The 26,194-nt window shown below is 43.5% G+C and overlaps 1 protein-coding gene across 1 annotated transcript in view; it reads left to right on the forward strand.

Moving 5' to 3' along the window:
• tbck (TBC1 domain containing kinase) overlaps positions 1 to 26,194 on the forward strand; it is a 297,287-nt gene that overhangs the window by 70,072 nt on the left and 201,021 nt on the right. The window contains exons 8-10 of the mRNA XM_060926464.1: positions 855 to 916; positions 1,048 to 1,109; positions 17,274 to 17,422. Coding sequence (XP_060782447.1) covers positions 855 to 916; positions 1,048 to 1,109; positions 17,274 to 17,422 — 273 coding nt within the window. The remainder of the gene's footprint in view (positions 1 to 854; positions 917 to 1,047; positions 1,110 to 17,273; positions 17,423 to 26,194) is intronic.

Consider the following 26,194-nt stretch of genomic DNA (forward strand, 5'->3'; position numbering starts at 1 on the left):
TACAATTTTGTTTCTGGTGTCCTTTGACAGCTCTTTGGTCTTGGCCATAGTGGAGTTTGGAGTGTGACTGTTTGAGGTTGTGGACAGGCGTCTTTTATACTGATAACGAGTTCAAACAGGTGCCATTAATACAGGTAACGAGTGGAGGACAGAGGAGCCTCTTAAAGAAGTTGTTACAGGTCTGTGAGAGCCAGAAATCTTGCTTGTTTGTAGGTGACCAAATACTTATTTTACCGAGGAATTTACCAATTAATTCATTAAAAATCCTGCAATGTGATTTCCTGGATTCTTTCCCCCCATTCTGTCTCTCATAGTTGAGGTATACCTATGATGAAAATTACAGGCCTCTCTCATCTTTTTAAGTGGGAGAACTTGCACAATTGGTGGCTGACTAAATACTTTTTTGCCCCACTGTATAACTTCAGGTAGTGGAGAACACTGATATATATATCAGTGTGTGTATATATATATATATATATATATATATATATATATATATATATATATATATATATATGCATTTATATTACAGCGATTATATTCAAGCCATTGTGACCTGACAGTGATCTAGTGGATGTGTTAAAATCGACAGCACTTTGGAGGCTAAATAATACAAAAACTTGTCAGCATAGGAAAGGTCATTGTCAAGCTATTTTTAGTGTTTTTCCTAGTAATTGCTCTGTTGAATGTTTTAAGATGACCTGTGATATGTGTATTGGGATAAAATGAAAGGCAAAAAGGCCTAAACGGTGGCCCAGACATGAGGGTTCAACAGTTTTCTCAGCACAAATCGGCTTCGTCGTCGTGTTATTTTTCGAGTTTGACAGGATCAATGGTGCTGACCTTCTCTGCAGGTTGCATGGATGACATCGTGACGGTGCTTGCTGAGGAGCACGGATGCCTGGATGTCATTAAAGTGAGTGTAACCGTTCACTGATCCAGATCGACGCCTCCGTTTTGTACAATAAACATCCACTCGATGCCTCTTTTCTTGGCCATGTTCATGATGTAGCCTGTTACTAATTAGAGAGTCCATGTGTGTTCCAGGAGCTTCCTGACAACGTGCTGGTGTTATTGAGGAAATGCCTGACTTTTCTGCCTTCGAAACGGTAAGCTGCCTGACAACATCTGTCATTTCTTGAAGAAAGAACATTCCGCACTGCCGCCAGGACAAAAAGCAGCCATGCAGGCCAGCTGTGACGGAAGATTTAGGGTCGAAGCCTGGGTCTTTGTTGTATATTAGATTTTCGAGATTCACTGATTTTATTTGAATAGTTTATGCAAGGAATAAAATGCATAGCTGTATGCTGTTATTAAAAAAATAATAATAATAAATCATCAGTGATAGAAGGACTTGATGCAGTCTGATATGTAGCGGAGTTACTGTTACCAACCTAAAACTGTTTACAACCCCGATTCCAAAAAAGTTGGGACAAAGTACAAATTGTGAATAAAAATGGAATGCAGTAATTTACAAATCTCAAAAACTGATATTGTATTCACAATAGAACATAGACAACATATCAAATGTCAAAAGTGAGACATTTTGAAATTTCATGCCAAATATTGGCTCATTTGAAATTTCATGACAGCAACACATCTCAAAAAAGTTGGGACAGGGGCAATAAGAGGCTGGAAAAGTTAAAGGTACAAAAAAGGAACAGCTGGAGGACTAAATTGCAACTCATTAGGTCAATTGGCAATAGGTCATTAACATGACTGGGTATAAAAAGAGCATCTTGGAGTGGCAGCGGCTCTCAGAAGTAAAGATGGGAAGAGGATCACCAATCCCCCTAATTCTGCGCCGACAAATAGTGGAGCAATATCAGAAAGGAGTTCGACAGTGTAAAATTGCAAAGAGTTTGAACATATCATCATCATCTACAGTGCATAATATCATCATCATTTGTTCACCACTGACAAGGGAAGTTGCTGGGACAGTGAATAAATACTTACATGTGAGACGTATTTGTGATCTTTTTTTACAGTACCAGTGAAAAGTTTGTACACCCCTACTCATTCATCGGCTTTTCTGTATTTTGACTATTTTCTAATCTGGAAGAATGTCTGTGCGTAAGGGTCAAGGCCGGAAAACCATACTGGGTGCCTGTGATCTTCGGGCCCTTAGACGGCACTGCATCACATACAGGCATGCTTCTGTATTGGAAATCACAAAATGGGCTCAGGAATATTTCAGGAGAACATTATCTGTGAACACAATTCACCGTGCCATCCGCCGTCGCCAGCTAAAACTCTATAGTTCAAAGAAGAAGCCGTATCTAAACATGATCCAGAAGTGCAGATGTCTTCTCTGGGCCAAGGCTCATTTAGAATGGACTGTGGCAAAGTGGAAAACTGTTCTGTGGTCAGACGAATCAAAATTTGAAGTTCTTTATGGAAATCAGGGACGCCGTGTCATTCGGACTAAAGAGGAGAAGGACGACCCAAGTTGTTATCAGTGCTCAGTTCAGAAGCCTGCATCTCTGATGGTATGGGGTTGCATTAGTGCGTGTGGCATGGGCAGCTTACACATCTGGAAAGACACCGTCAATGCTGAAAGGTATATCCAGGTTCTAGAGCAACATATGCTCCCATCCAGACGACGTCTCTTTCAGGGACGACCTTGCATTTTCCAACATGACAACGCCAAACCACATACTGCATCAATTACAGCATCATGGCTGCGTAGAAGAAGGGTCCGGGTACTGAACTGGCCAGCCTGCAGTCCAGATCTTTCACCCATAGAAAACATTTGGCACATCATAAAACGGAAGATACGACAAAAAAGACCTAAGACAGTTGAGCAACTAGAATCCTGCATTAGACAAGAATGGGTTAACATTCCTATCCCTAAACTTGAGCAACTTGTCTCCTCAGTCCCCAGACGTTTACAGACTGTTGTAAAGAGAAAAGGGGATGTCTCACAGTGGTAAACATGGCCTTGTCCCAACTTTTTTGAGATGTGTTGTTGTCATGAAATTTAAAATCACCTAATTTTTCTCTTTAAATGATACAGTTTCTCAGTTTAAACATTTGATATGTCATCTATGTTCTATTCTGAATAAAAGATGGAATTTTGAAACTTCCACATCATTGCATTCTGTTTTTATTTACAATTTGTACTTTGTCCCAACTTTTTTGGAATCGGGGTTGTATTTCTAAAGAACTGCACATCCTGTTAGAAGTGTCTTAATCCTCGTATACTATAGCAGTTGGCCAGTGGGAAAGTGCTGATTAATTTTCTGTAACAGCATCTCAGATGGTAATACAGGTTTATATTAGTGTGCTTGTTCTACCGTATATATTCATAAGCGTGGCATATTCATATGTCTGCTGTGGCGACCCCTAATGGGAACAGCTAGAAGAAGATTATTCTCATAATTTAACACTAATAGTAAAACATTATTATTATTCTACGAGCCTCAACGTTAACTTTTGGCCCCTTATGACCTTAAAAATTTTTTGCCCTCCTTGAATTTCCTTTTGCCCTAAAATTTTGCGGTATTTCGACAAGCTTTCAAGTACACGGTTCAAGGCAACACTGATATGTTTTCCAGGGGTATAATTGAGTTATTTAGGCAAAAGTACATGTTTTTAAAAAACATTTATTTCTGCAACAGAAGAACAAGACAAGCCCTGAAAACATGAAACATAAATCAATATCATATACAGTTGTGGTCAGAAGTTTACATACAGTGACGTGAATGTCATCTTGGATACAGTAGCTTTTAGCTACTATGCAGTACAGCTATGGAACCAACTCCCAGAGGACATTAAAAATGCTCCTGCTGTTGGCAGTTTTAAATCTAGGTTAATGACCAAGCTGTTTTCAGATGCTTTCTGTTAAATAATTAATATTGTCTTCTTTTTTTTTAAATAATTTTTACTTTCTCTGCATGTTTTAAATTTACTTTAATTTTAAATTTATTCTATTTTATTCTTTTTTCTATTCTGCTGGTTTCTTTTTTTTCTCCTCCTATTTCTACTTCATTTTATTATTTTATTTCTACTATTGTTTAATTCTTATTATTTTCTTTTAATTCTTTTAATTCTTTTGTTTTAGAATAAAAATAAAATTATTTTATGTAATTTTATTTCTCTATTGTTTACTGTTTTTATTTTTACTTCTGTAAAGCACATTGAACTGCCATTGTGTATGAAATGTGCTATATAAATAAACTTGCCTTGGATTTGAAAGTCATGGCAATATTTGGGATTTCAGTAATTTCTCTGAATTGTTCTTTTTCTATGGCAGAATGTACAGCATACATCTTGATAAAAAAAAAACACTAGAATTTGGTGCACGAGTTTTAATTTTCTTTGGGTTTTCTGAAATCAACACAAGGTCAAAAATACACATACAGCACACCTAATATTTGGGTAAAATGTCTCTTCGCAAGATTCACCATGAACAAGCTTCTGGCAGAATTCTGGTTGGATATTTCACGACTCTTCATGGTAGAATTGGTAGAGTTCAATTAAATGTTTTTTTTTTTTTTTCTTGTCATGAACTCGATTTATAAGTACGGTCCATATATTTTCAATAGGGTTGAAGTCAGGACTTGCTTTAAGCTTAATATTAGCCTGCTTTATCTTCCACAACCAGCTCTGATGAGTGTTTGGGTTCATTATCCTGTTGTAAGTCCCAAGTCATGTTCAAGTTTCTGATGGTTTATGCTGAAGAATTTTGCGGTAGTCCTCCTTCTTCATTATTCCATCCACTTTGTGTAATGATCCAGTTCCACTGGCAGCAAAACAGCCCCAGAGCATGATGATCCTACCACCACCACCACCAGCTGGTACAGTGTCTCTCTGTACATGGTGGTCATTGTGGCCAAACAACTCAATCTTTGTCTTATCTGACCATACAGCTTTCCTCCAGAAGGCCTTTTCTTTGTCTGTGTGGTCAGTTTCAAACTTCAGTTAAGCTTGAAGGTGTCAATTTTGGAGCAGGGGGTTATTTCTTGGATAGCAGCCTCTTAGTCCATGGTGATCTGAACTGTAGACAGTGATCCATCAGCTTCCAGTTCATGGTGGTTCCCAGGTTGTTCCTGACCATCCAAACCAATTTCCGTTCAGCTGAGGGTGACAGTTTGGGTTGTCTTGAAGCAAAGTGGCTTGGCAAAGTGACTACACCTCACAATAACTTGGATACAATTGTTTGAACTGATCTTGGAATTTGCAGTTGTTTAGAAATGGGGTAAGATAGATTGATCTATGGGATAATTCATGATGTAAATGATATATATTTACTGTAGAGGGTGTGCTTTACTCTTTGAGGCACAAAAGCATGTCTTTCCATTCACTGAATGTACTTACCACTAGCTTTTTTTACATGTATATGTGGACATCCTGAAGTCAACCCTGGAAAACGTAGAGGGCACCAGTAGTGATGAAAAGTAGAAATGCGCACGCACGCCTGAAGCGAGCCAATCAGGATCGTCGTTACAAATCAGGAAGAAAAAAAAACAAAACTGCGATCACAGGGGAGGCGAGGATGCTGGTTAATACAGCTTGTTTTTTGTAACGTACTCGCTTGAAAATCATTTTTGTGCTTAAAGAAGCCGACCATAGGTGTGCCCGAACGGGCCTAACTCGCTAAAATAGGTGTGCCCGAACATCTTGGTCAGGCAAATTGTTGAGGCTTGTCATAGTTTTGACCGGGCACCACCTGAACTGATAATCACATCATCAGTTTTCCTTTGGCTAATCAGACACAATGTACGCCACCACTTTTGCCAGAGCAGTTGAGGATTACATGCCTTGCTCAAGGGCACTTCGACAAGTCCTGCAGGTCTAGGGAATCGAACCAGCGACCTTTTGGTCCCAGAGCTGCTTCTCTAACCATTAGGCTATGGCTTCCCCCTATTATTACACCCCCCCCAACTTTGTTTGCGTATATAGGGGTATATAGGAATCACATCTGTCCGTCCATGTGTCTCGTAAGTGCAACTCCTCCTAAACGGTGTGATAGATTTTGATAAAACTTTACACAGCTGCAGTGTACCACCTGAAGATGTGCACGAAGGAAAATAATCCCGAACCAAGGTCTTAAAGATGCTTATTTATTAAACATGTGTCATTATCTGGTGATGTGGCTGGTGTTCCACTCCATAAAATTGTACTAAATGGATTTAGACCCCATATATTATTGAGATGAATGACTAATAGGAATTTGAATCATGGTGTTGCAGGGGTATCGTTTTTTAAGTTCACACACAGTCCCAGTTGACAAGTTTTGTTGCGAGCGGGGGATATTCTATAGTGAGTTTACTCACAGTTCTAGTTATTATTATTGTTATTATTATTTTTAAAAAGCATGTTATTTAAAGGGGAACTGAAGTCATTTTTAAACTTGCTTTATTTCTTAATTAACGTGTTATTCAATTACGTTTTCGGTTTTAGTAACCTTATATCGTGACTCGTACTGGCAACTAATTGCAATTAAATATTCTACTTATCGGCCTATTTGGTTTTTAGCCATGTTGAATTTAGTTCGTTTGGTCCACGGCAGGTGTCGCTTATCCGCGCGATCTTCACGAGACTTGTGCGAGACTTCGAAACGTGAAGAAGTGTCAGCCAGGTGTCAGTGCCGCCATTTTGAAAACTGTTTTCCAAACGAAATATTGCACAAAAACGAGTTTAAATGACGATTACTGCCGACTTTTTTCAAACTTTCCTGATTGCTATCAAAACAAACAAAACTTCCGGCTTGATTACATCAGCATTCGAAAGAGGGCGGGCGTGTCTTTTGACAACGTTGTCAGATGTCGGTCACTTTGATTTCCGCTGCACATTTTACTTCCGTCCTACGATGTCTCGCACAAGTCTCAATGAATCTCATTTACGGCCATTGCTTTGACATATGGGCTGATATATTACAGAGCATATTTCAAACACTCATAACTTGCTATAGCAGTGACAAAATAGCGATCAAAAATGCATTCCAATATTTAATAAAATGAGAGAAATAGAATTTTGATGATAAAAAAATTTGCCTTCAGTTCTCCTTTAGGCGGCACGGTGGTGTAGTGGTTAGCGCTGTCGCCTCACAGCAAGAAGGTCCAGGTTCGAGCCCCGTGGCCGGCAAGGGCCTTTCCGTGCGGAGTTTGCATGTTCTCCCCGTGTCCGCGTGGGTTTCCTCCGGGTGCTCCGGTTTCCCCCACAGTCCAAAGACATGCAGGTTAGGTTAACTGGTGACTCTAAATTGACTGTAGGTGTGAATGTGAGTGTGAATGGTTGTCTGTGTCTATGTATCAGCCCTGTGATGACCTGGCGACTTGTCCAGGGTGTACCCCGCCTTTCGCCCGTAGTCAGCTGGGATAGGCTCCAGCTTGCCTGCGACCCTGTAGAACAGGATAAAGCGGCTACAGATAATGAGATGAGATAAGTAAGTTTTCCTTCATGGTAAGGTCTGCAGGACAAAGGAGATTGCACTTTTTCACTTTTTTGTCTTCTTAATATCGAGCGAGAGACTGATGATGGTATGACTGTTTACAGCTATAACTGATAACAGGAATTAACTTTTCTTGCGAACTTTCCATAACTTTAAATATAGCTATAATGTGCTATTCATATATGTGCTCTGGGGGGAAACCGGAGCACCCAGAGGAAACCCGCACAGACACGGGGAGAACATGCAAACTCCACACGGAAAGGCCCCCGTCGGCTGCTGGACCTGAACCCAGAACCTTCTTGCTGTGGGGCAAAAGTGCTAACCACAACACCACCATGCCGAAGGTGAAGTGAATATCGGTGAATAATAAGCGAGACGAAGTTGAGGTGATTATTCACCGATATTCACTGAGCCTGAGGAGGATAAATGTTTTAGTATAAATACACGGGTTGTTATTTTAAAAAATTAAATCATATTAAAAAATTTTCAAAAGTGGCATGCAAATGTAATAATGGCATGGCGCAGACTTGTCACTTATCTACGCCGAGTCACATAAAATCCTTTGTTTTGAAATCGATGAAATAAATCACAGTTCCACCTTACCTTTGAATAGTTTTAGACCAAACTTCGTACCATCGTTAGTGCCTTCAGGAACAGCATTTTCTTTTCGAATTTGTAATTCTTCCTTACTATGGTGACAGAGTGATTGGCCGCCATTTTGCCGAGTAATTCGAGGTGATTATCAAGAAATAGTCCGAATTTCTCGACCAATCAGCGTGCACGATTTACTATAATCACCTATGTATTTATACCAATGTTAGTAACTGAACCTTAATAAAAAGTGTTACATTGCACAAACTATTTAACACTAGAGATGGTGTCAGCGATACCGACCCACATCCGATATCGTTTGGATCATCAACTCTTTTCCTTTACATATGTGGTCAGATGTTTACAGTCATGGCCAAAAGTTTTGAGACTGACACAAATTTTTGTCTTTCACAAAGTTTGCTGCTTCATTGTTTTTAGATCTTTTTGTCAGATGTTTCTATAGGGGTGTTCACACGGCACATATTTGCATCGATGCTGCACCGATGTATTTTGTTGCAATATATCTTACACCGGTGTAAATTTTGTGGAGCGTTCACATGTCACAAACCTGCTTACTAGAGAGAAGCGTGTTAGCACCGGTGCAGCCCCACTTGCGTTCACACGGCAGTTTTTGCGACCGTGTTATACGATAGTAATAATGCGGAAATGAAATATGCGCATGCGTGAAAATGTACTTCCTTTTCCCGGTTGTCATGGCATCACCAAGCGCCGGGAAAGCAACGTGGATGAAGACACCAGTGTTGCCAGATACTGCTGACGTTTTCCAGCCCAAAATATGTTCAAATCCGCAAAAATGCACTTAAAACGGCCCAATCTGGCAACACTGGAAGACACGCAGTTCTGTTGTTGTTGATATTCGCCATTTTGGAAGCGCAAAATACCAGGATGCAAATTATGCAATGCCCGTATGTAATCAACTCTCCTCACGCGTAGCGAGTCTACCCCTGTAGCGTTCAGACGTCCCATTTCATATCGGTGCTGCCCCGCAAACTAGCATTTACTCCGGAGTAAATTTCTTAGACCAACTCCCGAGCAGGGTTAGATTTGCACCGGTTTAAGCAGCTTTCAGGGGCTACACCAGTATAACTTTTGTACCGTGTGAACGCTCTACCGGGGCAGCCCCGGTGCTACACCGGAGTAAAAGTTGCCATGTAAACACCCCTTATGGTGTACTGAAGTACAAGTATAAGCATTTCATAAGTTTCAAAGGCTTTTCTTGACAAATACATCAAGTTTATGCAACGAGTCAATATTTACAGTGTTGACACTTCTTTTTCAAGACTCCTGCAGCTTCTGGGCCAAATCCTGACTGATGGCAACCCATTCTTGCATAATCAGCACTTGGAGTTTATCACAATTTTGGGGTTTTTGTTTGTCCACCAGCTTTTTGAGGATTGACCCCAGGTTCTCGATGGGATTAAGATCTGGGGAGTTTCCTGACCATGGACCCAAAATTTCAATGTTTTGTTCCCCGAGTCGCTTACGGTAGTTACCACTTTTGCCTTGTGACATGATGGTGCGCCATCATGGAAAAAGCATTGTGCATCACCAAATTGCTCCTGGATCGTTCGGAGAAGTTGCTCTTGGAGGATGTTCTGATACCATTCTTTATTCATGGCAGCGTTCTTAGCCAAAATTGTGAGTGAGCCCACTCCCTTGGATGAGAAGCAACCCCACACATGAATACTCTGAGGATGCTTTACTGTTGGCATGACACTCATGGTAGCGCTCACCTTTTCTTCTCCAGAAAGTCATTTTTCCAGATGTCCCAAACAATCTGAAGGGGGCTTCATCAGAGAAGATAACTTTTTGCAGGACTTTTTGCCGACTGCAGAAGACTGGGGTAAAGTTATTTAATTGCAGGAGTCTTGAAAAAGAAGGGTCAGCACTGTAACTATTAACTCTTTGCATAAACTTGATGTATTTATCAATAAAAGCCTTTGGAACTTATGAAATGCTTATAATTGTACTTCAGTATACCGTAGAAACATCTGACAAAAAGATCTAAAAACACTGAAGCAGCAAACTTTGTGAAAACCAAAAGTTGCGTCAGTCTCAAAACTTTTGGCCACGTCTGTACATACCATGACATGAAACTCATGGTGTCACGCTCCCCGGCTCGCTGAACACTCAGGACTCCACTTCCCACAATCCCCCTCACACACCTGTCACTACCACGTGCACTCCATCGGCCAACCTGGAGCCACTTCCTAGGAGTGGCTCCCCTGAGTTCTAAGCATCATCACCTGTCCCTCTTTGTTTATATCTGTATTTATACCCCTCTGTTTGTTTTACCCTTTGCACAGTATTGCCTCCACATTTTCGTGAGCCTATTGAGCGGTTCTATTTCTGATTGCGTTCCTGTACCGGTGTATGACCCTTTTTGCCTTCCGGTTTCTTCCTGTTTCGCTTAGCCCTTGTGTTTGTTTGCTTGTCTTTCTTGCGTCCCAGTTTCTCGATCCTCGCCTGTTTTTCCACTCCGATTTGCCTAGCCCTTGTGTTTATCTTGCCTGTGCTTTTCTGATTCCCGGTTCTTGGACTATTGCCTGTTTCCTGACCACGATTTGTCTAGCCATCGTTCCTGTGTTTGATTTCTCGGTATTGACCTGGCCTGGCTTTTGTACATTGTGTTCTCTCACTGCGTTCATTAAAGCATTGAGTTTATTTTTAATCCGCGAGCGTCTGGTTTGGCACAGCCGCATTACACATGGTAATATTGTGCCTTCAACGATTTCTTTCAAGTGTGCTTTTTCTGTGGCAGAATGAGTGCACAACATGCATCTTTCATACAAAAACAAAAATTGGTGCACAAGTTTTAATTTATTCTCGGTTTTCTGAAATCATCACAGGATCAAAATTATGCAAACAGCACACCTAATATTTGGTTAAAATGTCCCTTAGCAAGTTTTACCTTGACCAGACACTTTTGATGCCCATCAGCAAGCTGCTTCTTCTGCCACTCTGCTTGGCAGATTTGGTAGAGTTCAATTAAATTTGCGCATTTCTTGGAACGGACTCGACTTTTAACTACAGTCCACACATTTTTCATACGGTTGTGGCTAAACAGCTCAATCTTTGTCTCATCTGACCATAAAACGTTCCTCCAGAGGCTTTTTCTTTGTCCATGTGGTCAGATGCAAACTTTAGTTGAGCATGAAGGTGTTGATTTTGGAGCAGGGGCTTCTTTCTTGGACGGCAGCCTCTCAGTCCATGGGACGATGCAAAAATTGCTTTTCTAGCAGCTTCCTGTTCATGGCAGACCTGTGCCTCGGTGGTTCCTGAGTTGTTCCTGACCATCCGAGCCAATTTCCTCTCAGCTGATGGGGACATTTTGGGTCATCTTCCAGCAGAGTGGCTCAGCAAAATGTCTCCATCTCCCAATAACTTGTTCTTGCCGACAGTTGTTTGAACTAATCATCTTGGAATCTCGACTTGTTTAGAAGTGACTCCGAGAGATATTCCTGAGTTGTGTAAATCTATGATCCTCTTTCTCAGATCTGCACTGAGCTCCTTGGACTTTCCTATTGTACCGTGTGTTGATTAATCCAGTGAATGCCATCAAACAAACCCTTTTTACGTTGGCACCAAGAAGCTACCAGCTGTAGTCAGTCATGATCACTGACAGGAAGTTAAGAGGCCTTGGCAAGTTAAAATACATTTTGGAACTTTTCACCACCAGTGAATTAATAATCTAAGTGGACGCGTGTTGATTTTGAAGCAACACGGTGCCCTCCAGAATTATTGGCACCCCTTGTAGCAATTAGTAAAAAGGGTTAGAAAAAAATCCAGCTTTTGGTGAAGTCACGTCATCTCACACTGAAAAAATGAGAAACATCTAAACTTTAATTGAAATATTTATTCAGAGAAAAAACAAATCCCTCATCAGGAAATAACTATTTTCAGCAAAAACACATGTGCCACTATTATCGGCACCTCCGGAACATATCGTGAACACGATGTAACTAAAGCATGTTCCCTGTTTGTTTAAATTGTACATTTTTGAGTTGATTGGAGTGTGTGGGAACTTTCAAGCTGTAATCCAGACCTTCTGATTAACTGGGGAACAAATATGAGGTGACACGGAGTTCAAATTCCCACAGCCTGTGTCCGAAATCACTCACTATGTAGTGAGTTCGCCATTTTGTAGTGCTGTCTGAATGTATAGTGAGAATCATTACGCCCTATATAGTGCACTCAAAGTATCCCACAATGCACCGTGAAAAGTAGTGAACAACCGATGGTCACTAACCAAGCAATATATCCCATCATGCATTGTGGTCACACTGAAAGAAAAAAAAAATGTGTTAGGGTGAATGAACGGAAGAAGAAACACATTATAAATGGATATTCAAGTACAATTAAAAATAGTAAGAGAATAGAAAATAAGCTAAAATTAGAATAAGACATAAAATGCAAGAATAAAAGAGTGCAGAGTCAGGAATTAATCTAAAGCCTCAAATTTGATTTAATAAAAGGCAGCGGCGACGAAGAACGTATTCAGCCTTGATTTAAAAAAAACTGAAAGATGCAACAGACACAAAGCACTTTGTATTTATTAATGTGGGAAATACGCTCAGTATAATATGGATTTATTATTTTGAAAACCCACCAGCCGGCTGATCTGGCACGTTTTAATTGTGCGACAGTAATGACGTAAATAACAGCGCGACAGAGTTGTGTCCGAAAGTGTTTTTTCATTTTACCAATGAGCTCACTATATAGTCCTCTACAGAGTAATTCCCTATATAGGGAGTAGGGAGCAGTGAACGAGTGAGTGATTTCGGACACAGGGATAGTCCTCCATCAGCATGGGAAAGATGAGAGATACACAAACCAAATGAGGGAGAAGTGTGTTGACTTTCATAAGTCGGGAAATGGTTATAAAAAAAATAGCTACTCACTTGAAAATGGATGACTAATGGAATTTGGCCTTTGTTTCACCTATTTGTTTATTAGATAAATACAGTTAGGTCCATAAATATTTGGACAGAGGCAACATTTTTCTAATTTTGGTTCTGTACATTACCACAATGAATTGTGAACAAAACAATTCAGATGCAGTTGAAGTTCAGACTTTCAGCTTTAATTCAGTGGGTTGAACAAAATGATTGCATAAAAATGTGAGGAACTAAAGCATTTTTAAACACAATCCCTTCATTTCAGGGGCTCAAAAGTAATTGGACAAATTAAATAATTGTAAATAAAATGTTCATTTCTAATACTTGGTTGAAAACCCTTTGTTGGCAATGACTGCCTGAAGTCTTGAACTCATGGACATCACCAGACGCTGTGTTTCCTCCTTTTTAATGCTCTGCCAGGCCTTTACTGCAGCGGTTTTCAGTTGCTGTTTGTTTGTGGGCCTTTCTGTCTGAAGTTTAGTCTTTAACAAGTGAAATGCATGCTCGATTGGGTTGAGATCAGGTGACTGACTTGGCCATTCAAGAATATTCCACTTCTTTGCTTTAATAAACTCCTGGGTTGCTTTGGCTTTATGTTTTGGGTCATTGTCCATCTGTATTATGAAATGCTGACCAATCAGTTTGGCTGGATTTGAGCACACAGTATGTCTCTGAATACCTCAGAATTCATCCGGCTGCTTCTGTCCTGTGTGACATCATCAATAAACACTACTGACCCAGTGCCACTGGCAGCCATGCATGCCCAAGCCATCACACTACCTCCGCCGTGTTTTACAGATGATGTGGTATGCTTTGGCTCATGAGCTGTACCATGCCTTCACCATACTTTTTTCTTTCCATCATTCTGGTAGAGGTTGATCTTGGTTTCATCTGTCCAAAGAATGTTCTTCCAGAACTGTGCTGACTTTTTTAGATGTCTTTTAGCAAAGTCCAATCTAGCCTTTTTATTCATGAGGCTTATGAGTGGCTTGCACCGTGCAGTGAACCCTCTGTATTTATTTTCATGCAGTCTTCTCTTTATGGTAGATTTGGATATTGATACGCCTACCTCCTGGAGAGTGTTGTTCACTTGGTTGGCTGTTGTGAAGGGATTTCTCTTCACCATGGAAATTATTCTGCGATCATCCACCACTGTTGTCTTCTGTGAGTGTCCAGGTCTTTTTGCATTGATGAGTTCACCAGTGCTTTCTTTCCTTCTCAGGATGTACCAAACTGTAGATTTTGCCACTCCTAATATTGTAGCAATTTCTCGGATGGGTTTTTTTCTGTTTTCGCACCTTAAGGATGGCTTGTTTCACCTGCATGGAGAGCTCCTTTGACCGCATGTTTTCTTCACAGCAAAATCTTCCAAATGCAAGCACCACACCTCAAATCAACTCCAGGCCTTTTATCTGCTTAATTGAGAATGACATAATGAAGGAATTGCCCACACCAGCCCATGTAATAGCCTTGGAGTCAATTGTCCAATTACTTTTGGTCCCTTTAAAAACAGGGTGGCACATGTTAAGGAGCTAAAACTCCTAAACCCTTCATCCAATTTTAATGTGGATACCTTCAAATGAAAGCTGAAAGTCTGGACTTTATGTCCATTATATAACTCATCTCATCTCATTATCTGTAGCCGCTTTATCCTGTTCTACAGGGTCGCAGGCAAGCTGGAGCCTATCCCAGCTGACTATGGGCGAAAGGTGGGGTACACCCTGGACAAGTCGCCAGGTCATCACAGGGCTGACACATAGACACAGACAACCATTCACACTCACATTCACACCTACGGTCAATTTAGAGTCACCAGTTAACCTAACCTGCATGTCTTTGGACTGTGGGGGAAACCGGAGCACCCGGAGGAAACCCACGCGGACACGGGGAGAACATGCAATCTCCACACAGAAAGGCCCTCACCGGCCACGGGGCTCGAACCCGGACCTTCTTGCTGTGAGGCGACAGCGCTAACCACTACACCACCGTGCCGCCCCCCATTATATAACTATAACTTGAATATGTTTCAGTAAACAGGTAAAAAAAACAAAATTTATGTCAGTGTCCAAATATATATGGACCTAACTGTATAATAAAGTACGGCGTATAAATATATCTTCAGTTTTTGCCGTTTGGTACAAGATCCAATATCTGATGTGTTTTCACCAATATCTGATCCACTGTTTGTTTATGGCTGTTTCAGCCTCATACAGATCTGGGGCGTTGGCTCCGTGTTATCTCTCTTTAACGTTTCAGTTTTGAAACCAGTGCAGTCACATGATTAAAAAGCTCGAGACTATAGTCTGACTTTATTACTAAGAATTGTTGTGCTGGATTAGTCATCAAAAACTGGTAGGGAAATGTCTTCTTTAGTTGATAAGCCTTTCTGAAGATCTTGTTCACGTGCCAGTTTGTTCATTCTCAGATGTGTTGTTGTGGTGCTTTGCATTTCGTAAATAAAAGCACACGGATGCTCCTGACACACAGACTTCATGATATCGACTCCATTACATCTGTTTTTAGCTCATCTGACCATAAGGCCGATGAGCTGTTGCCATGGCGTTGCATCCGTCATCCAGCCGTCGTCCACAATTCAGTTAAACCGTATCTCCTCCATCAGTTCTCCACAGATTTCCGTTCCGATTGTTTTGTTTGAAAGAACTCATCACTCCACACAAAACTTGGTCATTGTTTTGACATTTTCTTTTGCTAACGGGCTAGTAGTTAGGCCAAATTAATGAATTTTCCAGGTCTTTCCTTAGAATTGTATCTCCTGTCTCATTTCTCATCTGATTCCAGTTCTGATCGATGCTTTGCGTAGATCTTCCCACAAGGAACAAAACTTGGTCGTTTGTTTGTTGATTTTCCTGTTGTAAACAACTGGTTTACAACTTTGTTTATTTTCAGTTCAATCATATCTCCACCCGCAGTTCTCAATGGATTTCAGTTCTGATTGTTCCGTTTGAAAGAACAAAACCTTCTGTACAACACTTGGTCGCCGTATTGTCGACTTTTTGCTAACGACGAACTGCTAATGAGGTCAACTTCACGAATTTTGGGACTTCTTGTTCAAATTCAAGTCAAGTCAACTTTATTGTCAAATATGCTATACATGCTCGACATACAGCACAGAAGAAATTTCAGTCCTCTCTGAACCATGGTGCAAACAGGCAATGCAATAAATAAAAATCGAATAATTGAAAAAACAAACAAACAATATAAACAGTATAAATAAACCATATAAACACTAGATAAAAACTAGACAAAGACTAAACACTCAAACAGACAATATAAACAATATAAACACTCTAGATATGAACTAGACGTAGACTAAACACTCATATATACATACATACATACACACACACACACACACACTGGTTCAAATAAACAAAACAGTCAAGGGCACTTGAGGTATAGCAGGTAAACATGAAATAAGCAGTATAAACAAACTAGCAGCTGTTAAGATGAGGTAGTGCGGAATAGTGCAAATGAGCGAGGTAAAGGTAAAGTGAGATGTGCGGTCCCTGAGTTCAGTGTGTTAATGAATGATGAGATGTGTGTGTGTGTGTGCGCCCGCATGTTGTATCTCCTCTCACAGTTCTCACCCGATTTCAGTTCTGATCGATGTTTTGGGTCGATCTTCCCTCAGGGAACAAAACTTGCTCAGTTGCTTGTTGATTTTTCTTGTTGTAACCAAGTTGTTTACAACTTTGTTTACAACGTTGTTTAACTTTCAGTTAAATCGTATCTCCTCCCTCCCTCAGTTCTTAATGGATTTCAGTTCTGATTGTTTTGTTTGAAAGAACTAGACCTTCTGCACAAAACTTGGTCATTGGATTGCCAGTTTTGTTGCGAGCAAATTAGTAATTAGGTCAACTTCATACATTTTCTTCTGACTAGAATTGTATCTCCTCTCTTATTTATCATGTGGATTCAGTTCTGATGGGTGTTTTGGGTCGATCTTCCCTCGGGGAACAAAATTTCGTCCTTTGTTGATTTTCCTGTTGTAAACAGTTTGTCGTGGAGGTCGGTCCTCGCTCTCTCACACATTTTGTCACATTTCAGTTCTGTTTGATGTTTTGGTCGTCAGGGCTGTTTTGATGGAAGGCCAGATGAGAGACTGCGTCCTTGGTGTTCTGGTTTATCTCTGTGTTATTTGTTGTTCGGGAGAGATGAATTCTAATTTGTAGGTTTGTAATAACTGATGATGTCATGATGCTGGATACAGAGTTTTTAACTTTCTTATATGCATTTAACAAACAGTCTGATCTCTGAGCTGTAAAGCTTGCTGAAGTGTGTGTGTGTGTGTGTGTGTGTGTGTGTGTGTGTGTGTGTGTGTGTGTGTGTGTGTGTGTGTGTTTTAGAGCAACTCCAGCTGAGCTCCTGGAAGATGCCGTGTTTGAGAGAATTTCCTGCCTCTACACTCCGTATGAGAGTCCAGTGAGTCTGTTCTCGTCCTCACTGCGCTGTGCTCACCTCCAGCTACCCGATGACATCGCTGAGCTCTGCACAGGTCTAAAACTAATCCCCATCTCTTTCTTTACACCAGATATATTTCCTACAGAGTGTCATGGCTCCTTAAAAAGTCTTAATTGGTCAGAAATGGCTTTTTTACGGAAGCCGAGAGAGGCCCTTCATATAATCCTTTTTTTTATTCACCTTGTTATCCCGAGATAACGACATAATTAATTCAGGATCTCGAGAAAACAACACAACTAATTCGAGATCTCGAGAAAACAAAACCGTTATCCCGAGATAACGACATAATTAATTCAGGATCTCGAGAAAACAACACAACTAATTCGAGATCTCGAGAAAACAAAACCGTTATTCCGAGATAACGACATAATTAATTCGAGATCTCGAGAAAACAAAACCGTTATTTCGAGATCTCGAGAAAACAAAACAATTATTTCATGATCTCGAGTAAACAGCTGAGAAATGGTTCATTCAGGTGCGCCAAGAGACTTGTGATATGCTGACTTTGGGGCTATTTCTCATTCTGTATAGACACAACTTTGGTCATTAGAATGTCTGGAATAATCGATCACCTGATAAGGCAATATTTTGATCAGGGGTTGACACAGGGAGAGATTGCATTAAGGGGGCGCAGCTCTGCTAGAAATCTCAGCTGTTTTCTCGAGATCATGAAATAATTGTCTTGTTTTCTCGAGATCATGGAATAATTGTTTTGTTTTCTCGAGATCTCGAATTAGTTGTGTTGTTTTCTCGACATCCTGAATTAATTATGTCGTTATCTCGGAATAACGGTTTTGTTTTCTCGAGATCTCGAATTAGTTGTGTTGTTTTCTCGACATCCTGAATTAATTATGTCGTTATCTGGGGATAACAAGGTGAATGAAAAAAGATTATATGAAGGGCCTCTCGCAGCTTCTGTACTTTTTTCCTAAAATAAAGGCTTTTTTTTAAGTATCCATCCATCCATCCATCCATCCATCCATCCATCCATCCTTTCTTCCTTCCTTCCTCCTCTCTCTGTCTCTCCATATGTTAATGGTGTAATAGTATGATGCTGTAGTATTTTCCCCTCTGGATATTGAATATGTGTAAATAAATAGATTGATTTTTCTAAAACCCCAAATCAGAAAAAGTTGGGAAGGTATGTTGGACTTGAAATTAAACCTGAATGATTTGTAAATAATTTTTGACCTGTATTGCACTTAGAACAATACAGCAGCACATCATTTGATCTTTTACCTCATGAGTTTTTGTGGGATTTTTTTTTTTTCAAAATAAATCTATTTCAATTTTGATTCTTGCAACACATTTCAAAAAACGTTGGGACGTTCAAGCATTTACCACTTTATAATGTTCCCATTCCTTCTCACAACACTTAAAAGGTGTTTAGGGACCGAAGACACCAAGTGATGAAGTGTTTCAGGTGTTATTTATTTTGTCCCGTTCTTCCTGCAAACAGATCTTAAGGTGTGTAACAGTACGGGGTCGTCATTGTCGTATTTTTCGTTTCGAACTTCACCACACGTTCTCTATTGGGGACAGAGGGGACAAGCATCCTCTTCAGCAGCTACGCCTTTGTAATGTGTGCAGAATGTGGTTTTGCATCATCTTGTTGAAATCTCCCTGGAAAAGATGTTGTTTTGAAGGCAGCAAATGTTGCTCCAAAATCTCAGTGTGCTTTTCTGTATGAATGCTCCATCACAGAAGTGTAAGTTATCTTTGTCAAGTGCACTGACACAACCCCATACCATGCCAGACCTGGATGGTCCTTTTCATCTTTGGTTTGGAGCACACAGCATCCATTTCTTCTCAAAAAGACCTGGAATACTGATTCATCTGACCACAATACACATTTCCACTGTGTGATGGTCCATCCCAGATGCCTCTAAGCTCAGAGAAGTCAATGCTAATATAAGGCTTCCTTTGTGCACAGTAAAGTTTTAACTGGCATTTGTGGATGTAACTCCATATTGTCGTGCTTGACAAAGGTTTGCCAAAGTAATCCCGAGCTCATGTGGCTGTTAGGGTTTTGCTGGGATTCGAACCTGGTTCGTTGGTGTGATGATCCAGCAAACCCCCACTAGGCCACCAGGGGGATGACTCAAATGCAGAGGCGTGAGGCGGAAGTAGAAAAAGAATCAAAAAGGTTTATTTAAACTATATACACTATATACAGGGCAAAACAAAAGACAAAAAAAACCAAAGAGTGTAATCCAAAAGAAAAGCAAAGTGCAAAAATACAAAAGCTAAGAAGATCAAAAAAACACAGTACAAAGGAAACTGGAGATAAACATAACAGCACAAAGACTCCGTGACAAGAGGACTGAACTCAGGGGTATAAATAGACAAACTAATTAAGGACACAGGTGAAGATAATTAGGCAATTAACACAAACACAAGACACAGGAACAGTGGCGGCCTCTAGAGGCCAAAATAAACACGACATGAAAAGGAAATAACAGCGGCCTCTAGAGGCCAAAACAGTCCTAGTCCTAACAGGACCCCCCCCTCTAGGAGCGTCTCCTGACGTTCCCAGGGCGATCCGGATGGGCCGAATGGAAGTCCCGACATAGTTCTTTATCAAGGACATCCCGAGCAGGAACCCAGCAGCGCTCCTCAGGACCATAGCCCTCCCAGTCCACCAGATATTGCAACCCGCCGCGGACCCGGCGGGAGTCAAGCAGGCGATTCACAGTGAACACAGTCTGCCCCTGGAAGATGCGGGGGGGTGGGGGGTTCCTAGGGGCAGGGGCATACGTAGACGTCAGTACGGGCCGTAACAGGGAAACATGGAAAGTGGGGTTGATCCTCAGAGTCCGGGGCAACTGGAGCCGGTAGGAGACAGGGTTCACCCTGCGCACCACCTTGAAGGGGCCAATGTAGCGAGGAGCAAGCTTGCGGTTCTCCACCCGCAGTGGAAGGTCCTTAGTGGACAGCCAAACACGCTGCCCAGGGCGGAAAGCGTGTGCAGGTCTTCTATGGCGGTTGGCCTGAGTCTGGTTGGTTCTGGAGGTCTGTATGAGGGTCTTCCTGACCTTGCTCCAGGTCTTGCGACACCGTCTCACATATTGGTTGACCGAGGGCACCCCCGCGTCCTCCTCCTGGTCCGGGAACAGAGGTGGCTGGAACCCGAATTGGCACTGGAATGGCGACAGCTTGGTGGCCGATGACTGCAGGGTGTTGTGGGCGTACTCCGCCCATGGCAGCCAGGTGCTCCACGATGTCGGGTTATCCATAGCCAGGCCTCGCAGGGTGGTTTCCAGGTCCTGGTTGAGCCTCTCCGTCTGACCATTGGACTGTGGGTGAAACCCAGAGGAGAGGCTGGCAGTGGCTCCGATGACCTTGCAGAACCCGTGCCACACTCGGGAGGAGAACTGGGGCCCTCGGTCTGAGACGATGTCCTGTGGAAGACCAAAGACTCGGAAGACATGATTAAACAAAAGTTTCGCAGTTTCAAGAGCAGAGGGGAGTTTGCACAGTGGTATGAAGCGGCAGGCCTTGGAGAATCTGTCAACTAAGACCAAAATGACCGTGTTACCTTGTGACTCAGGGAGACCCGTGATAAAGTCGACTGCCACGTGGGACCAGGGACGCCGGGGAATGGTCAGAGGATGCAGGAGACCCTGGGGACGCTGTCGTGGGTTCTTGGTTCTGGTGCAAACCTCACAGGACAGGACAAATGACCTTACTTCCTGCTCCATGTTAGGCCACCAGAAGCGTCTTTTCAGGAAGTCCAGGGTCCTCCGAGCTCCCGGGTGGGCGGTGAGAGGGGAAGAGTGACCCCACTGGAGAACCTTGGCCCGGGCTTGATGTGGGACGTACAAGAGGCCTGGTGGCCCCGTCCCAGGACCGGGGTCCTGGTGTTGGGCTCGTCGGACAGCCTCCTCAATACCCCAGCGGACAGGGGCCACAATCCGGGACACAGGGATAATAGGCCCGACTTCATTCTCCCTGTTAGTGGCAGAGAACAGTCTGGACAGTGCGTCAGGTTTGGTGTTCTTGGAGCCGGGGCGGTATGAGAGGGTGAAGTCAAATCGACTGAAAAACAGGGCCCACCTAGCCTGTCGAGGGTTCAGTCTCTTGGCTTGCTGGAGGTACTCCAGGTTCTTGTGGTCAGTCCAAACCAGGAATGGATGTTGTGCTCCCTCCAGCCAGTGCCTCCACTCCTCAAGGGCCAGTTTGACCGCTAGCAGTTCTCGATCCCCCACATCGTACCGGGACTCAGCAGGACTCAGGCGGTGGGAGAAGTAAGCGCAGGGGTGCAGCTTTCCTTCCGAACGTTGAGAGAGCACCGCGCCGACACCACTGTCCGAGGCGTCCACCTCCACGATGAATGGTTGGGAGGTGTCCGGGAGAACCAGAATGGGTGCCGTGCAGAAGCGGTCCTTGAGGTCTTTGAACGCCTTTTCTGCCTGAGGAGACCAGCCATAAGATCCACCTGTCCCTTTGGTGAGGTCTGACATGGGTGCTGCCACAGAACTGAAGTTCCTGATGAACTTGCGGTAGAAGTTAGCGAATCCTAAGAACCGCTGAACCTCCTTAACGGACTTGGGAGTAGGCCAATCCCGGACGGCCAGGGTCTTGGCAGGGTCCATTTGGAGTTGGCCTGTCCGTACAATAAATCCCAGAAAGGAGACCTCGGGAACATGAAATTCGCATTTCTGGGCCTTGGCGAACAGATTGTTCTGTAGCAGCCTCTGGAGAACCTGGCGGACATGGTGGCGGTGCTCCTGCACGGTCTTGGAAAAGATAAGGATGTCATCGAGGTAGACAAAAACGTATAGGTTAATCATGTCCCTTAAGACGTCGTTGATTAGGGCCTGAAAAACAGCTGGTGCGTTGGTGAGTCCGAAGGGCATCACCTGGTATTCGTAGTGCCCAGACGGGGTGTTAAAGGCAGTCTTCCACTCGTCTCCCTGTCGGATACGGATGAGGTGGTATGCGTTCCGTAGGTCCAACTTGGTGAAGACGGTGGCGCCTTGGAGCAGGTCGAAAGCTGTGGACATCAGCGGAAGGGGATATCGGTTGCGCACAGTGATCTTATTCAGGCCCCTGTAATCAATACATGGTCGGAGCCCCCCATCCTTCTTGCCGACAAAGAAGAAGCCGGCTCCAGCAGGTGAAGTGGAGGGTCGAATAAACCCAGAGACCAGGGCATCTTTGAGGTATTCCTCCATGGCCTTGCGTTCTGGCTGAGAGAGTGAAAACAGTCTGCCACGAGGAGGGGTAGTCCCAGGGAGCAAGTCGATGGCACAGTCGTAGGCCCGGTGCGGAGGAAGAACGGCGGCCCTGCTCTTGCTGAATACCTCCTTGAGATCCCAGTACTCTGTGGGAACTTGAGATAACTCGGTGAGATCAGGGGGCTCGGCAGGAGACACAGGAGAGCTAGAGAGCAGACAAGAGGCATGGCATGCAGGGCCCCATTCCACAACCTGGCTTGTTACCCAGTCTATGCGAGGGTTGTGGCGAGTAAGCCAAGGAAGGCCTAGAATAACTGGGAACTCAGGTGAAGGAATCAGGTGCAGGGATATTTCTTCCTTGTGACCTTGAGACTGGAGGAAAACTGGAGAAGTAACTTGGGTGACTCTTCCATCACCTAACGCTTGGCCATCGAGGGCAGACACAGACAGTGGGACTTCAAGAGGTGCAGTCGGAATATTGATGCTTTGGGCGAAGTGAATATCCATAAAGTTCCCAGCCGCCCCTGAGTCTATCAAAGCTTGACAAGAGTGGACAGACTCACCCCAGGAGATGGAGACCGGGATGTAGATTCCTTGGCCAGGGAGTCCGGGAGAGAGGGTAGGCCCCGTCACAACCCTCCCTCGGCTGGACGGGGCGGTCCTTTTCCCAAGAGTTCGGGACATGATGCTCGGAAGTGACCAGGTTTGCCACAGTAGATGCAGCACTTGTCCCTCCTTCTGCGCTCCCGCTCAGATGCGGAGAGGCGAGTACGACCCACTTGCATGGGTTCTGGACAGTCACTGAAGGAGGTAGATGGTCTCCAGGTAGAGGTAGGGAGGCTGGGGGGGCTCAAGGCTTGGTGGCGTTCTCTCATCCTGTTGTCCAGACGAATAGCATGTGAGATGAGGGTTTCGAGGTCACTTGGGCATCCAATAGAGGCCAGACCGTCCTTGATGGGGTCAGACAGACCATGGTGGAAGGCTGACACCAGGGCAGTCTCGTTCCATCCACTTACTGCTGCGAGTGTTCGGAACGAGATGGCGTAATCTGCGACGCTTCCTCCTTGCCGGATGGACATGAGCTTTCGGGCTGCGTCGGTACTGATGTCTGCCTGATCGAAGACCCGAAGCATCTCTTCAGAAAACAGCTGGAAATCAAAGCACTCAGGTCCCTGTCTTTGCCAGATAGCAGTAGCCCAGGCTCGCGCCTTACCAGCTAATAAGGTGATCACAAAGGCAATCTTGCGGCGATCCGTAGTGTAGGTGGTAGGCTGAAGCTCAAAGGTGAGTTGACACTGGGTAAGGAACTCTCGGCACTCACTGTGCTTGCCGTCATACCTCTGTGGTGCAGGAAGGCTGGGTTCGCGAGGTGAAGAAGGCAGCATTGCAGGAGGCACTGGAGCAGGAGTGGGAGCTGGATCAGGAGCAGGAACTGGATCAGGAGCAGGAGATGCAGGCAGAGATGTCAGCTGTGCCAGGGTTTTCCCAATTTGCTGAAGCAGTTCCTCGTGGCGAGCGAGGGCCTCACGTTGGCTGGTGAGCGTACGTCCATGAGCGTCCATGGTTGCTCCGAAGCGTGTCAAAGCTGCCATAATTCCCTGAAGGTTGGCCGGGTAGACAGTTGAAGCAGCCTCTGCTGAGTCGGTCATGACGGAGTCTTTCTGTTAGGGTTTTGCTGGGATTCGAACCTGGTTCGTTGGTGTGATGATCCAGCAAACCCCCACTAGGCCACCAGGGGGATGACTCAAATGCAGAGGCGTGAGGCGGAAGTAGAAAAAGAATCAAAAAGGTTTATTTAAACTATATACACTATATACAGGGCAAAACAAAAGACAAAAAAAACCAAAGAGTGTAATCCAAAAGAAAAGCAAAGTGCAAAAATACAAAAGCTAAGAAGATCAAAAAAACACAGTACAAAGGAAACTGGAGATAAACATAACAGCACAAAGACTCCGTGACAAGAGGACTGAACTCAGGGGTATAAATAGACAAACTAATTAAGGACACAGGTGAAGATAATTAGGCAATTAACACAAACACAAGACACAGGAACAGTGGCGGCCTCTAGAGGCCAAAATAAACACGACATGAAAAGGAAATAACAGCGGCCTCTAGAGGCCAAAACAGTCCTAGTCCTAACAGTGGCTCTATCAGCTTAAGATGAATGATGGTTCTTTTTACAGTGCCGTCTGAGGGATCAGAGATCACGGGTGTTCAGCTTAGGCTTGCGCCCTTGTCCTTTACGGACCGAAATTCCTCCAGATTCCTTGAGTCATTTAATGATGATATGCACCGCAGAGGGTGAAATATCCAAATCCCTTCCTGTCCTTCTTCGAGGAACATTGATTGTTTTAAAATATTTCAATAGTTTTCTCATGCATTTGTTGACCAACTGGAGATCCTTGGCCCATGTTTGCTCCTCAAAACCAAGGCCTTTCCTGGAGACTAGTTTTGTACCAAATCATTACAATCACTTGTTCACATCATTATTTAATTACTTTACCTCATTACTAGCCCTAAATTGCCCCGTCCCAACTTTTTTGGAATGTGTTGCAGGTCTGAAGTGCAGAAATGGACGTATATTAACAAATGAAAAGAAGTTGACCAGACAAAACATGAAATATCTTGGGGTGTATTCTGTCTGTAATGAAATGCAAGTCAAAGTAAATTTAGAAATCACAGCTTTCTCTTTTTTAATTTGCGTTTTCCTTACCATCCCAACTTTTTCTGATTTGGGGTTGTAAAAGCAGCTTTGACTGGATAAGAAATTTAAAACTGTATTGTTATTTAAGAGCGAAGAACTTCTCAGAAATCAGGAAGGTTTCTGAGAGGAGACGTTTGTAACTTGTAGAAAGAAAGAAACATCACGGTCTGGAGTGTGTTATTTCTTTTATAACACAGTGATTTGCCAACATTGTAAATGTTTGGCTTTTACAGGGTTTCCGCGGAGTCTTAAAAAGTCTTAAGTCTAAACTTTGATAATCCTAATTTAAGGCATTAAAGGACCCATGGCATGGTGGTTTGTTGATCCTTTAAATGGGCTCGTGGAGGTTTCCGGATGTTATATCCGCAGCCTTTCTCGAAATGAACCCTCGGAACGTGGATATAGCCTCCTGGAAGAAAGCCCCATTTCAGCGCTTTTCCCAGTGCGTTGTTTTGCTAATGAGAAGCAGGAGGCGGGGAAGGGTAGAGGGTGGGGGCGTGCCATGGGGGGAGGGGGAGGGGCTGCCGTCTGCCTCCCAAGCCGGCCGAGAGCGCTCCTCGTCGGGCACGGCCAGGCGGGCGAATGCCCTGGTCCGTCCGCCCTGTCTAAAAAAATGGTACAACTCGAGCCCATGGTAAAACTGGGACTTTGTCGGGTTTTTTTCAGCCTGAGGCCCATGGTAAAACTGAGCAGTTTTACCATGGAGGAGTGGGGACTTTGCCATTTACTCGCCCCTGGGAGAACCGCTGCCTCCACGGGCGGCCGGTGCCACTGGAGGGCCGCCCGCGCGACCTTGGCTCCCGACAAAAGGTTGGATCTAGGGCTGACTTTCAGTGGATCACAGCGATGGAGCTGCTCTGCCACTCACAACACCCCGGCCCAGAATCAGGGAAAAATACCGCGCGCCACGTCATTAAGGTGC

Source organism: Neoarius graeffei, chromosome 7 (genome assembly GCF_027579695.1).
Source record: "Neoarius graeffei isolate fNeoGra1 chromosome 7, fNeoGra1.pri, whole genome shotgun sequence".
NCBI lineage: Eukaryota > Metazoa > Chordata > Actinopteri > Siluriformes > Ariidae > Neoarius > Neoarius graeffei.